General features: G+C 40.8%; 1 protein-coding gene across 1 annotated transcript in view; it reads right to left on the bottom strand.

Annotated features, from left to right (window-relative positions):
• The window catches only part of LOC110503137 (BAR/IMD domain-containing adapter protein 2-like 1), a 52,474-nt gene extending 38,136 nt beyond the window's left edge, over positions 1 to 14,338 (bottom strand). Inside the window, exons 1-3 of the mRNA XM_036960687.2 lie at positions 13,776 to 14,338; positions 12,691 to 12,766; positions 11,412 to 11,498 (exon numbers count right to left, since the gene is read on the bottom strand). Coding sequence (XP_036816582.2) covers positions 11,412 to 11,498; positions 12,691 to 12,766; positions 13,776 to 13,826 — 214 coding nt within the window. The 5' untranslated portion in view covers positions 13,827 to 14,338. The remainder of the gene's footprint in view (positions 1 to 11,411; positions 11,499 to 12,690; positions 12,767 to 13,775) is intronic.
• Positions 14,339 to 15,549: the final 1,211 nt, after the last annotated feature.

Raw genomic sequence — 15,549 nt, 5'->3', positions numbered from 1 at the left:
CATTTACCTTTATTTGAACCAACTTTTTTGTCTCATCACATCACTCGGTACTGGTACCCTGTGTATATAGCCACGTTATCGTTACTCATTGTGTATTTTAGTATTATGTGTTTTACTTTTCTATTATTTCTCTACTTTCTTCCTCTCTGCATTGTTGGGAAGAACCCGTAAATACGTATTTCACTGTTAGTCAACACCTGTTGTTTTAGAAGCATGTGATGAATATAATTTAATTACACTTCACACACACACACACACACACACACACACACACACACACACACACACACACACACAGTAATGAATCCGTCATTAGTCCTAGACACAGGTTGTTATTCCCTCTCTTGGTGCTGACTCACCACCCATTATGTTAAAGTGCTGCTGGAGACATTGAGGTGACCCATTTTCCCAGATTTTTATGATCCATTAAGTAGCTTCTTATGTTTGTCACCATCCTCCATGATGGACTGCTGGGTGGAAAAAAACAACAAATGGCTTCATCTGTGTTCATGTCACACATACATTATCGTTATAGTGGCTGTTATCTACAGAAAATGGATAACGCACATGCGCGCGCGCACGCACGCACACACACACACACACACACACACACAATGCAGGTCAAAGACACAATAGAATAAGTTAGGCATGGACAGTAATGTCCTCTTGACATGAGTTTAGAGACTCTGACTTTAGAAACTGGATAAAAATGCTGATAAAACTAATTAACAATGACATAGGAAGAAACTACGAAATAGAACATTTCATAATTCGGCACTTGCTAAGCGATGTGTCATGAGGTGGGTGGGGGAGGAGTTTCCCAGAAGGATGTATCACATAATATGTTCTATATCAGATGTCTATGTGTTGTACAGTGCAGTACAGGCTTAACTACATGAACAACAGAGACAGAATGCAATATGGAATTGTATTAAATTGTTTGGGGTATGTCCTTTGAAGATTAGGTTAATTGCATGGTAAAAAAAAGTCTGGAGAAAGCAAGTATGTGTGGCAAGGAAGGGTGTGTGGGGTTAGGGAGGTCATGGGATCGTTTGGTGAGTGAAAGGAGCGTGATAGATCGTAAAGCCTGAGGCATCATGGGTGAATGAGCAGCCAATGGCCCTGGCTGTCTCTTGCCTCCTTAGCATACTCCCTAGGAAGTGTTCACTTGCTCTCTTGTCTTTATGAAGTGTGAAATCCCTCTCATAGATTTAAACATTTTGGATAGATTGGTGAAAACATTAATTCTAAGGACAGCAGAAGGGTGCGGCAGGTGCGGCCACACCCCCTGGTTTGCTCACTTTTAAAGTTAATGTAAATAACTGAAATCTAGACACTAACTATAGGCCTATAACCACAAACAGGTAGCCATATATAATATTAACTACTGCAGAATTAAGTATTTAATGCAGTAAAATTGTACAGAAAATGTACATTTTGTCTCAGTAACAGGAGTGGAGAAACGTATTTAATTCAGCATCTCGAGAGAATGTGAATGCGCGGTTAGGGATCGCAATCCTTTTCAGTGATTGACACTGAAACATAGAAGCTGACAGTATTTCAAACACATAAATGCATCCAAGACAAACTGAAATCTAATCAGAAACATAATTTCACAGCTTTTCGTTTCCTTAAAACTGGTCAAACTGATGTAATTTGGACATTTTGCACAGGAAGGATCTTGCATTTTCTCCCCGGCCCCTAAACGTCCTCACTCCACAAGAAAGCAGAATGAAAGAGAAAACTTTACTGATGACAGATTATTGATGCATTCGTTGTATGGTTTAATTACATTGATCTAATGAACACCACTTTAGGCAGGCAAGATGTTACGACAGAAGAGAAGCTGCATGTATCTTATTATAGACAAGTTGACAAACAAATAGCCTACCATTTAAATGCCCGAAATTAAAACCACAAAAAAAACCTGTGAAAAAATATATTAATTCATGTCACATCAGTGGTGTAAAGTACTTAAGTAAAAATACTAGTACTATACTTTACTATTTATATTTTTGACAACTTTTACTTTGAAATTCACTACGTTCCTAAAGAAAATAAGGCCCTTTTTACTCCATACATTTTCCTTGACACCCAAAAGTACTCATTACATTTTTGAATGCTTAGCAGGACAGGGAACTGGTCCAATTCACGCTCTTATCAAGAGAAAATCCCTGGCCATCCCTTCTGCATCTGATCTGGAGGACTCACTAAACACACATGCTTAGTTTGTAAATTATGTCTGAGTGTTGGAGTGTGCCCCTGGCCCTCTGTAAAATTTAAAAACAAGAAAATTGTGCCATCTGATGTGCTTAATATTAGAAATATTACATTTTTTAAAAACTTTTGATACTTAAGTATATTTAAAACCAAATAGTTTTAAACTTTCTCAAGTACTATTTTACTGGATGACTTTCACTTTGACTTGAGTCATTTTCTTTTAATGTAACTTTATTTTTACTCAGGTATGAAAATTGGGTACTTTACCACCACTGGTGCTTCCTCCAAGGGAGGTAGAAAGAGAAGCATGCATTTTCTAAGTACTCAAATGGGACCAAAGTGTCCATCCTGAGAACAACACATTCCTAGAGAGTTCGTGTGAGATGGAGAGAGAGAGAAGCAGGGTCATATTTTTGCCCACTTTGGGGAAAATGTTTGGGATCCCTGACACTCACGCTGACGCCATGTCCTAGGAGGGTTGATGAATTGTCTCCCACACAACTGATGGATGGACGGCAGAGCAGTGGGATGCAACCTAAGCATTCCTATCAAACACCACCAACTCTCAGGTTAGAAATTCAACATAGCCTCAAAAAACACTACGTCACCTTCAGTAAAATCTGTTACGTTCCGAACCAAAAAGCTGTCTCCAACTTCCTACTCACTATCAGAATGAAAAAGCCAACGCACCTCCTACTGAGTTCCTCCTGTCCTCACTCAAATAAGAAACAGTCTACATTTCTGGACGTAATTTCAAAAAAATTCAGAGTGACAGCTCGGGTTCAATATTGTTTGAACTACTTTGCTGGGGGTTTTGCCAAACAGCTTGTGAAGAAACGGTGGAGGGCGGGGAGCACACCATTCTTTCTTCAGTACGTTTCCAGCCTTGATGACTTGCCTACTTCTTGTGATGTTGCCGTGGTACAGTAATGCGATCCCATAGAGACCAGTGTAAATGGTGTTATTCCCAATAGAGGAAATCGATTATTAGAAGCCAGCACTATGAATAGTAAACACACTATTTGACATTCTACAAGCACAACACTGATGGGGGACTAATATGATATTATTGTGATCATGCTAATGCATAATTTCCCTCACCAGAATGATAAATACATACTTAGGGCCTAGACTAGCTTTCCCTGGAAAAACGAATGTTCCTACACATACTATGAACCAGTTAGAGATACTTTATGATAGCTATCCCTAAAGTAGCATTGCATGTAAAGTACAGTGCCTTCAGAAAGTATTAATACCCCTTGACTTATTCCACATTGTGTTGTTGCAGCCTGAATTTAAAATGAATCAAATAAAAATGTTTCACACCCATGTACACACAATACCCCATAATGACATAATTAAAATATGTTTTGAGAAATGTTTACAAATGTATTGCAAATTAAATACAGAAATATCTCATTTACATAAGTATTCATACCCGAGTCAATACTTTGAAGAAGCACCTTTGGCAGCGATTACAGATGTGAGTCTTTCTGGGTAAGTCTCTAAGAGCTTTCCACACCTGGATTGTGCAAGATTTGCCCATTATTATTTTCAAAATTCTTCAAGCTCTGTCACATCGGTTGTTGATCATTACTAAACAACCATTTTCAGGTCTTGCCATAGATTTTCTAGTAGATTTAACTCAAAACTGTATACTCGGCCACATTTACTATCTTCTTGGTAAACAACTCCAGTGTAGATTTGGCCTTCTGTTTTAGGTTATTGTCCTGCTGAAAGGTGAATTCATCTCCCAGTATCTGGAGGAAAACAGACTGAACCAGGTTTCTTCTAGGATTTTGCCTGTGCTTAGCTCCATTCCGTTTATTTTTTAATCCTGAAAAACTCCCCAGTCCTTAACGATTACAAGCATACCCATAACATGATGTAGCCACCAATATGCTTGAAAATATGGAGAGTGGTTCTCAGTAATGTGTTGTATTGGATTTGCCCCAAACATAACACTTTGTATTCAGGACAAAAAGTTAATTGCTTTGATATTTTTTTTGCAGTATTACTTTAGTGCCTTGTTGCAAACAGGATGCCTGCTTTGAAATATTTGTATTCTGTACAGGATTTCTTCTTTTCACTCTGTAATCTAGGTTAGTATTGTGGAGTAACTACAATGTTGTTGATCCATCCTCAGTTTTCTCCTATCACAGCCATTAAACTCTGTAATTGTTTTAAAGTTAACATTGGCCTCAGGGTGAAATCCTTGAGCGGTTTCTGTCCTCTCAGCAACTGAGTTAGGAAGGATGCCTGTATCTTTGTAGTGACTGGGTGTATGGATACTCCATCCAAAGTGTAATTAATAACTAATAAATAAAGGTGAAATAAAAAATGTAATAAAAACTTCACCATGCTCAAAGGGATATTCAATGTCTGCTTTTTTTTGTACCCATCTACAAATAGGTGCCCTTTTTTTGCATTTTGTTTAGTATTTATTTTTTAGGTTTGAGGGTTTGATCAGCTTTAATATTGCAGGTAGATTGTAGCTTCCATCACTGTAATTGTCTGCATCATTTCCAATCTCCCATATATTTTGGGGTAAATATACAGTATAGATACTGAGTGTGTATGATGAGTGTGCAAAGCTGTCATCAAGGCAAGGGGTGAGCCTCAAATATAAAATATATTTTAATTTGATTAACACTTTTTTGGTTACTACATGATTCCATATGTGTAATTTCATAGTTTTGATGTCTTCACTATTATTATACAATGTAGAAAATAGTAAAAAATAAATGAAAACCCTGTAATGAGTAGGTGTGTCCAAACTTTTGACTGGTACTATACTTACCTTTACAAAATATATTTTCCACTAACCATACCACCCCTCCCCTAATTGGAGTAAAATAATGAACAATAACACTTAGACTTCTACTTCCAGCTGAAACATACTCTATATATTGTACAGTCACAATCTATTTTACAATAGTTCTATTTTCTTTGTTTTCTAGTCGTGTCCTTCCTCTACTCTTCTTTGCAAGGCATTGGACAACCTCCCTGGTCTTTGTGGTTGAATCTGTGTTTGAAATTCACTACTGAGGGACATTACAGATAATTTTATGTGTGGGGTACAAAGATGAAGTAGTCATTCAAAAATCATGTTAAACACTATTATTGCACTATTATAGTCCAATGCAATTTATTATGTGACAGTTCAGCTTTTCATTTTTTATAAATTTGTAAACATTTATTAAAAACAATTAGACTTTGACATGATGGGGCCAGTGTGTAGGGCAGTGACATAAAATCACAATTTAATCCATTTTAAAACCAGGCTGTAATGCAACAAAATATTGAAAAGGCACTGTATGTGCTCCCTTGTGATGAGACATGGACAGTATGTTTCTCAGAACAATCAGGTCTTTCCATGACACTGAATACCAGGAAGGAGGCTGGCCGTCTGGGCTCCTTCACAGTTTCTTTCTGACCCTGTTGTTTGCAGAGCCAGGTCATTCTACTGCTCAATTCCCTTGAACCAAAATGGAGTCAATAGAGCCACTAATTAATTTGAGCTGGAATTGAGTCTGTACTTTTCAAATGTATGAATTTCTCCTATTGAAATGAGGGAGGTTGGCGTGACACAAAAGTTAATAGGACTATATAAATAGATGTCAGATTTTCTGTTTAAAGTTATTTTCTTCAGATTTCACACATCTAAAACATCTGAAAGCCCAGCAGTTTTCTTTGAAGTGAAAACACGCAGGAATGTCCATTAGCGCTTAGCAGTCAATGACTTACTTATCGAAAAATGCCAAGTCGTATTAAGTGATAAGCTGATTGTTCTATCTGTTAACAACACCCTTTACCTTTCTCAATGTCACAGCCCCAACCAGGAGGTCAAATAGGCCCGTGTCAGGCAGAATGGAGCTAAAATGTTGGCTTGATATGGTCCCTTATTGGTTATCTATTATTATTAGGGCCTTAAGTATTTATTGACTACATTGCTAAACAAGGGAAAACTCTGAACTCTAGTTGTAGCCTATAAGTAGGGTAAGAGTTTCTCCTGGTCTGGTCTAGTGGTCGAGAAAAACACAGGATCCTACACTTATCATTTCGTAGCCATTCTACGTATATGCCACGTGCCAAACTCACTGACTGACGCAGATGCTCCTCTATTACACTACTCTATTTAGCTACTCAGTGAAACTCAACCCCATCACCTACAACCCTTACAAAGCATCTAAAAGGGGGAAAGTTACTCATAGCAATTTGTTAATAGTTTGATCAATACGAGATACATTGTGATGTAAATTCAGAGAAAGAGGTAACTTTGCAGTTACATTGAGACTGGTTTGGTCTGCTGAGGTCACACGGAGACTGGTTTGGTCTGCTGAGGTCACACGGAGACTGGTTTGGTCTACTGAGGTCACACTGAGACTGGTTTGGTCTGCTGAGGTCACACGGAGACTGGTTTGGTCTGCTGAGGTCACACAGAGACTGGTTTGGTCTGCTGAGGTCACACGGAGACTGGTTTGGTCTGCTGAGGTCACAAGGAGACTGGTTTGGTCTGCTGAGGTCACACGGAGACTGGTTTGGTCTACTGAGGTCACACGGAGACTGGTTTGGTCTGCTGAGGGCACACTGAGACTTTTCAATTGTATGAATTTCTCCTATTGAAATGAGGGAGGTTGGCGTGACACAAAAGTCTACTGAGGGCACACTGAGCCATGAGGTTTGATCTACTGAGGGCACACTGAGACATGAGGTTTGATCTACTTAGGGCACACTGAGACATGCGGTTTGGTATACTGAGGTCACAAGGACATGACGTTTGGTCTACTGAGGGCACACTGAGACACGAGGTTTGGTCTGCTGAGGGCACACAGACATGAGGTTTGGTCTACTGAGGGCACACTGAGACATGAGGTTTGGTCTGCTGAGGGCACACTGAGATATGAGGTTTGGTCTGCTGAGGGCACACTGAGACATGAGGATTTGTCTACTGAGGGCACACTGAGACATGAGGTTTGGTCTACTGAGGCACACTGAGACATGAGATTTGGTCTGCTGAGGGCACACTGAGACATGAGGTTTGGTCTGCTGAGGGCACACTGAGACATGAGGTTTGGTCTACTGAGGGCACACTGAGACATGAGGTTTGGTCTACTGAGGGCACACTGAGACATGAGGTTTGGTCTGCTGAGGGCACACTGAGACATGAGGTTTGGTCTACTGAGGGCACACTGAGACATGAGGTTTGGTCTGCTGAGGGCACACTGAGACATGAGGTTTGGTCTACTGAGGGCACACTGAGACATTAGGTTTGGTCTACTGAGGGCACACTGAGACATGAGGATTTGTCTACTGAGGGCACACTGAGACATGAGGTTTGGTCTACTGAGGCACACTGAGACATGAGATTTTGTCTGCTGAGGGCACACTGAGACATGAGGTTTGGTCTGCTGAGGGCACACTGAGACATGAGGTTTGGTCTACTGAGGGCACACTGAGACATGAGGATTTGTCTACTGAGGGCACACTGAGACATGAGGTTTGGTCTGCTGAGGGCACACTGAGACATGAGGTTTGGTCTACTGAGGGCACACTGAGACATGAGGTTTGGTCTGCTGAGGGCACACTGAGACATGAGGTTTGGTCTACTGAGGGCACACTGAGACATGAGGTTTGGTCTACTGAGGGCACACTGAGACATGAGGTTTGGTCTACTGAGGTCACACTGAGACTGGTTTGGTCTGCTGAGGTCACACTGAGACTGGTTTGGTCTGCTGAGGTCACACGGAGACTGGTTTGGTCTACTGAGGTCACACTGAGACTGGTTTGGTCTACTGAGGTCACACTGAGACTGGTTTGGTCTGCTGAGGGCACACTGAGACTTTTCAATTGTATGAATTTCTCCTATTGAAATGAGGGAGGTTGGCGTGACACAAAAGTCTACTGAGGGCACACTGAGCCATGAGGTTTGATCTACTGAGGGCACACTGAGACATGCGGTTTGGTCTACTGAGGCACACTGAGACATGAGATTTTGTCTGCTGAGGGCACACTGAGACATGAGGTTTGGTCTGCTGAGGGCACACTGAGACATGAGGTTTGGTCTACTGAGGGCACACTGAGACATGAGGTTTGGTCTACTGAGGGCACACTGAGACATGAGGTTTGGTCTGCTGAGGACACACAGACATGAGGTTTGGTCTACTGAGGGCACACTGAGACATGAGGTTTGGTCTGCTGAGGGCACACTGAGACACGAGGTTTGGTCTGCTGAGGACACACAGACATGAGGTTTGGTCTACTGAGGGCACACTGAGACATGAGGTTTGGTCTGCTGAAGGCACACTGAGACATGAGGTTTGGTCTACTGAGGGCACACTGAGACATGAGGTTTGGTCTGCTGAGGGCACACTGAGACACGAGGTTTGGTCTGCTGAGGACACACAGACATGAGGTTTGGTCTACTGAGGGCACACTGAGACATGAGGTTTGGTCTGCTGAAGGCACACTGAGACATGAGGTTTGGTCTACTGAGGGCACACTGAGACATGAGGTTTGGTCTACTGAGGGCACACTGAGACACGAGGTTTGGTCTGCTGAGGACACAGACATGAGGTTTGGTCTACTGAGGGCACACTGAGACATGAGGTTTGGTCTGCTGAGGGCACACTGAGACATGAGGTTTGGTCTGCCGAGGGCACACTGTCTAGTTTATCTTGGAGCATGAACATGTTCCAAACAACAACAAATTAAATTGAACAAGGGGTCACACTCAAAATGTTATTCATCAAACTCCAGCAATTTCAGTGTCTATATCTTGACAACAATAAAAGCTTTACTCTGGCCCCTGAGAGGGGAAGAGGAGAGAAGGGTAGCAGATGAAGGGAAAGATAGATGTGATGGTGGGAATAGTGTCCTCTTCTGTCAGTCTGTTTGTTCAATGTGTTTGCTGCCCTTCTCTGTAACGCGTGAGAGAATTCACACCGTCTCGCTGACTGAGGCCAGTCTCGCTGACTGAGGCCAGTCTCGCTGACTGAGGCCAGTCTGATCAGCAGAGGAGGAACCATAGAAATAGAGTAGGAACAGCTCCAGACTTAATTAGAATTCCTCAAATGGACATTCCCCATTCTAAACCAATATTCCATATGCATTTGGTGTTCCATTTTGTAACGCTAGATTCAGTTGGCTAGAAACACAAACTGATCTGCTACCAGGCTATTAAAGTTCTATAGCACTACATTATCATGAAAAATACATTATATTTGACCATTTTCTGTGGATAACAGCCACTATAACGATAATGTATGTGTGACATGAACACAGATGAAGCCATTTGTTGGTTTTTTCCACCCAGCAGTCCATCATGGAGGATGGTGACAAACATAAGAAGCTACTTAATGGATCATAAAAATCTGGGAAAATGGGTCACCTCAATGTCTCCAGCAGCACTTTAACATAATGGGTGGTGATTCAGCACCAAGAGAGGGAAGAACAACCTGTGTCTAGGACTAATGACGGATTCATTACCGGGTGTGTGTGTGTGTGTGTGTGTGTGTGTGTGTGTGTGTGTGTGTGTGTGTGTGTGTGTGTGTACAGGTGAAGTCGGACGTTTGCATATACTTAGGTTGAAGTCATTAAAACTTGTTTTCAAACACTCTACACATTTCTTGTTAACAAACTTTAGTCTTGGCAAGTCGGTTAGGACATCTACTTTGTGCATGACACAAGTCATTTTTCCAACAATTGTTTACAGACAGATTATTTCACTTACAATTCAATGTATCACAATTCCAGTGGGTCAGAAGTTAACATACACTAAGTTGACTGTGCCTTTAAACAGCTTGGAAAATTACAGAAAATTATGTCATGGCTTTAGAAGCTTCTGATAGGCTAATTGACATAATTTGAGTCAATTGGAGGTGTACCTGTGGATGTATTTCAAGGCCTACCTTCAAACTCTGTGCCTCCTCGCTTGATATCATGGGAAAATCAAAAGAAATCAGCCAAGACCTCAGAAAAAAAATAGTAGACCTCCACAAGTCTGGTTCATCCTTGGGAGCAATTTCAAAACGCCTGAAGGTACCAAGTTCATCTGTACAAACAACAGTACGCAAGTATAAACACCATGGGACCCCGCAGCCGTCATACCGCTCTGGAAGGAGACGCGTTCTGTCTCCTAGAGATGAACGTACTTTGGTGCGAAAAGTGCAACTCAATCGCAGAACAACAGCAAAGGACCTTGTGAAGATGCTGGAGGAAAAATGTACAAAAGTATCTATATCCACAGTAAAATGAGTCCTATATCGACATACCCTGAAAGGCCGCTCACATGGAAGAAGCCACTGCTCAAAAAACGCCATAAAAAAGCCAGACTACGGTTCGAAACTGCACATGGGGACAAAGATCGTACTTTTTGGAGAAATGTCCTCTGGTCTGATGAAACAAAAATATATAAAGACCATCGTTATGTTTGGAGAAAAAAGGGGGAAGCTTACAAGCCGAAGAACACCATCCCAACCGTGAAGCACGGGGGTGGCAGCATCATGTTGTGGGGGTGCTTTGCTACAAGAGAGACTGGTGCACTTCACAAAATAGATGGCTTCATGAAGAAGGACAATTATGTGGATATATTGAAGCAACATCTCAAGACATCAGTCAGGAAATTAAAGCTTGGTTACAAAATGGGTCTTCCAAATGGACAATGACCCCAAGCATACTTCCAAAGTTGTGGCAAAATGGCTTAAGGACAACAAAGTCAAGGTATTGGAGTGGCCATCACAAATCCCTGACCTCAATCATATAGAAAATTTGTGAGCAGAACTGAAAAAACGTATGCGTGCAAGGAGGCCTACAAACCTGACCCAGTTACACGAGCTCTGTCAGGAGGAATGGGCCAAAATTCACCCAACTTATTGTGGGAAGCTTGTGGGAAGACTACCCGAAACATTTGATCCAAGTTAAACAATTTAAAGGCAATGCTGCCAAATACTAATTGAGTGTATGTAAACTTCTGACCCACTGGGAATGTGATGAAAGAAATAAAAGCTGAAATAAATTATTCTCTACTATTATTCTGAAATTTCACATTCTTAAAATAGTTGTGATCTTAAAACAGGGAATTTTTACTAGGATTATATGTCAGAAATGGTGAAAAACTGAGTTTAAATGTATTTGGCTAAGGTATATGTAAACCTCCGACTTCAACTGTATGTGTGTGTGTGTGTACTTACCTAATTCTCTGGAGACAGGGGACACAGAAGCAGTCTCTCCTATCTTTGACACAGCATCAAAGTACGCCTTCCCAGCAAGAGTCATCACTGTGAGGAGACAAACAAACACAATCATATGAATGGATCTCCTCAATCTCTACATGATACCATATTCAGCTGCTTCTGCCAGTCGTGGCTAAGTGTCTGAAACCAGAGTGTAAAAGTAAACTTGTTACTGTATCATGTGAGACATCTAATTCACTTTTGTCCAAAATTGGGACAATAAATCACATTTTGTTCATATTACCCTAGTTTATAAGAACATTCGTCACAAAGTGATAGTAACCAGTAACCTCTTCACAGATTGCCTTGACTAAATCCCCAAACACTCACACTTGTCTTTTCCTACTAGCAGACTTTTCTGATAACTTACTACGACTGTGATATGTGGTTGTCTCCCCTAGCTATCTGAAGATGAATGAACTAACTGTGATATGTGGATGTCTCACCTAGCTATCTGAAGATGAATGAACTAACTGTGATATGTGATTGTCTCACCTAGCTATCTGAAGATGAATGAACTAACTGTGATATGTGGTTGTCTCACCTAGCTATCTGAAGATGAATGAACTAACTGTGATATGTGGTTGTCTCACCTAGCTATCTGAAGATGAATGAACTAACTGTGATATGTGATTGTCTCACCTAGCTATCTGAAGATGAATGAACTAACTGTGATATGTGATTGTCTCACCTAGCTATCTGAAGATGAATGAACTAACTGTGATATGTGATTGTCTCACCTAGCTATCTGAAAATGAATGAACTAACTGTGATATGTGATTGTCTCACCTAGCTATCTGAAGATGAATGAACTAACTGTGATATGTGGTTGTCTCACCTAGCTATCTGAAAATGAATGAACTAACTGTGATATGTGATTGTCTCACCTAGCTATCTGAAGATGAATGAACTAACTGTGATATGTGGTTGTCTCACCTAGCTACCTGAAGATGAATGAACTAACTGTGATATGTGATTGTCTCACCTAGCTATCTGAAAATGAATGAACTAACTGTGATATGTGATTGTCTCACCTAGCTACCTGAAGATGAATGCACAACGTGTAAGTCGCTCTGGATAAGAGAATCTGCTAAATGACTAAAATGTAAAAATATAACAGGGACTAGATCACAAAAAAGCAAGCAGCACAGTGGCAACAGGCAAGGACCAACTCTCTTGAAGGAAGACACCTTGAGAGGAACCCGACTCAAACCATCCTCCATTGACATGTTCTTACCGGCTACAGATTTCTCATAGTTCTTCCCCAGATTGACAAGGTTCCTCAGTCCTGGATTCAACTGCTCCATCACATTCTGCAAGAGGGGGCAGAACAATATAATACTGGCAGTGAGTGTAACTATTCTTCACATCTTTTGTTTCAAAAACACAATTTCTATCTCTTGTTGTGGAGTGGATACACAGAGACCAATAATACGTTAATAAACCATGAGACGTTTCTAATAAACAAATCCAAATAAAGGATTGTCTCAATGTCATCATAAAAAAAGTGTTTAAATGTTTGTGTTAATTCTATAAATAACTCCAAGCTGAAATAAAACATTTTAATCATTAACACGATCCTTCACAAAGTATTTGCAGCAACAGGACAGATTGAACCAATCCCACTCGTATTCAAACGGCCCACAATAAAATGCTGTTCAGGACTGGAGTCCTTGTTTCAATTCCCCAGACACACCCTCAACAGAACAATGAACTGCCAGGTATGGATTGGGCCTAGTTGCACCATGCCAGATAGAGAGAAACACAGGAGGAAGACTAATTAAAACAGAGAGAAACAGGTTTATCTTCAGCTGAAACTGTGGAATGTCATAAACTATGTAGAATTAGTGTTTGACACTTTTTACTTCACATGCAGAGTACTGAACTGGTGGGGTTTGCTTGCATGTGATAAGCTTGACGCAAGTACACCAAATGGCCTTATAATTGATGAACTAACAAGAAGACATGTATTATTGGCCACATTTTAAATTGACAAATGACAAAATATAGTTTTTTTCGGTTATTTGGAAAGGCAAATGTTAGGCCTACTTCACTGCGCTTTTTCGCTCTCACGGGCGAGTCACAAGCGTACCCATGCTCTCACCATACGCACTGTGCAAGCGTATGACCATATTTTGGAATGGGTTTATGTATCCCCTATAATAATAACTGGTTGTGCCCTAAACCTGAAGCCAATTGGAGCCTACTGCTATTGCCAAAGGCGACGATGGACATTGGTCATACGGAAACCATGTTGTTGTAAAGGTGGAGAAATTGGGAGCTATGATGATGAGAACATAGCCTAACAAAAAGCCTGCTTACCTTGTATGTACTTTCGGTCAGCTTATTCACATTGTCATGATCCCTAGACATGTTGGCAGTTATTTTTCAGTCTCTACAAGATGGAACAACAGAAACAAGCCAAAAACCAAAGCCAATCACTCGAAGTCTATAGAATTCCTTTCAAATCCAAGGGTGGGCGGTTTAATTGTTCCAGGAGTAGTTTACGCTTGGTGGCATTTGTCACACCTTGCATGTACACGTAGAGCCGAAACGCAACTGTTCGCTGGTGGCCAAACAAACCGACATTCACCGCTGCGCTGACAGCGAGACAGTCAAACTCACTGTGTGTCCGCGGTGCGGGAGGTAGAAACCGTGGTATCCGAGTCGTCACTGCTTTAGTCAAAGCATATAATTAGGAATGATAATTATAATGATAATTCTCCCTGACCAAGACGGCTGCCATTTAGTCCTATTCTATAACTTTGAGGGATTATGATCACATAGTCCCTATAGTAATTTAATAGGATATTTATGAGTCAAGCACTTTCGGTGCTGTGGTTTTAGGTAGATCATCAACTCGGAATTGACAATAGGGGTTGGGCGCACACTCTCCCGGGGCGGTTCTTGTTATTGCATTCGGATTAATTTAAATCACAATAGGCTTACTTTAAAATCAATTCACACCCCAATTTGGCCATCGACATCAGTCTCATGTAAACACCTTATGTGCCTAATTATGTTGTGGTTAATTAATGGTTGTTGTAGGGAAAGGGGATAACTAGTCAGTTGAACAAGTGAATGCCTTCAACTGAAATGTGTCTTCCGCATTTAACCCAACCCCTCGGAATCAGAGAGGTGCGGAGGGCTGCGTCTTCGGCGCCCGGGGAACAGTGAGAACAAGTGTCTTGCTCAGGGGCAGAACGATAGATTTTCTACATTGTCAGCTCGGGGATTCGATCCAGCAACCCTTCGGAGAGAAGACAACGTTGTTTCTACATAGTTTAGTGCAGAAACCGTGGTAATTAACTACAATGACCCCCCTTTCTGTGTGTTTCATTTAGGCAAGCAATGTTAGTTAGGTTAGTGTCGGGCAGACACCGGAGAGAAGAGTCAGAAGATGCAAATCAAGAGGGATAGATAACTGTTACTTCGCGAGGTATCTACCTGAAAATACATGATCTAAGTGATTGATAGTTGGTATTCAGAAGTCATATTTACTTTGAAGAACTTCTAAAATTGTGATTTTGTCAAACATCATAGGCAGTAGCTCTGTAGAGATGAGATGATGACTTGAAATAAAATAATAAAGTCATAAAATAAAACAAATTTAATCTACACAACAACTGAAATATGTTATTAAAGTAAAGTAATGTGAATAAGTGATGGTTAATAACTGATAAGCAGTAATGGGCAGTCACTACCTTCATGGGACTTTAATTAATTGTTGTATTCTGCCTTGTTGCAGCATTCAATCCCGCATAATGCATAGCGCATGTCATGTTTACATTTTTTTTCGTCGAAACTGAAAACCGTGATTATTTTAAAATAATCGAACCGAAACCGAACAGACCTCAAAACGCACTAATCTCTCAGCACTAAATCAAATCAAATTGTATTGGTCACATACACATGGTTAGCAGATTTTATTGCCAGTGTAGCGAAATGATTGTGCTTATAGTTCTGACAGTGCAGAAATATCTAACAAGTCATCTAACAATTCCACAACAACTACCTAAACACACAAATCTAAATAAATGGATGGAATAAGAATATGTACATATAAATATAATGATGGGTCAATGGCCGACCTGCA

The sequence above is a fragment of the Oncorhynchus mykiss genome, chromosome 23 (genome assembly GCF_057628025.1).
Source record: "Oncorhynchus mykiss isolate SJ-2025 chromosome 23, ASM5762802v1, whole genome shotgun sequence".
In the NCBI taxonomy this organism is placed as follows: Eukaryota; Metazoa; Chordata; class Actinopteri; order Salmoniformes; family Salmonidae; genus Oncorhynchus; species Oncorhynchus mykiss.
This window is presented reverse-complemented; position numbering and strand designations above follow the sequence as displayed.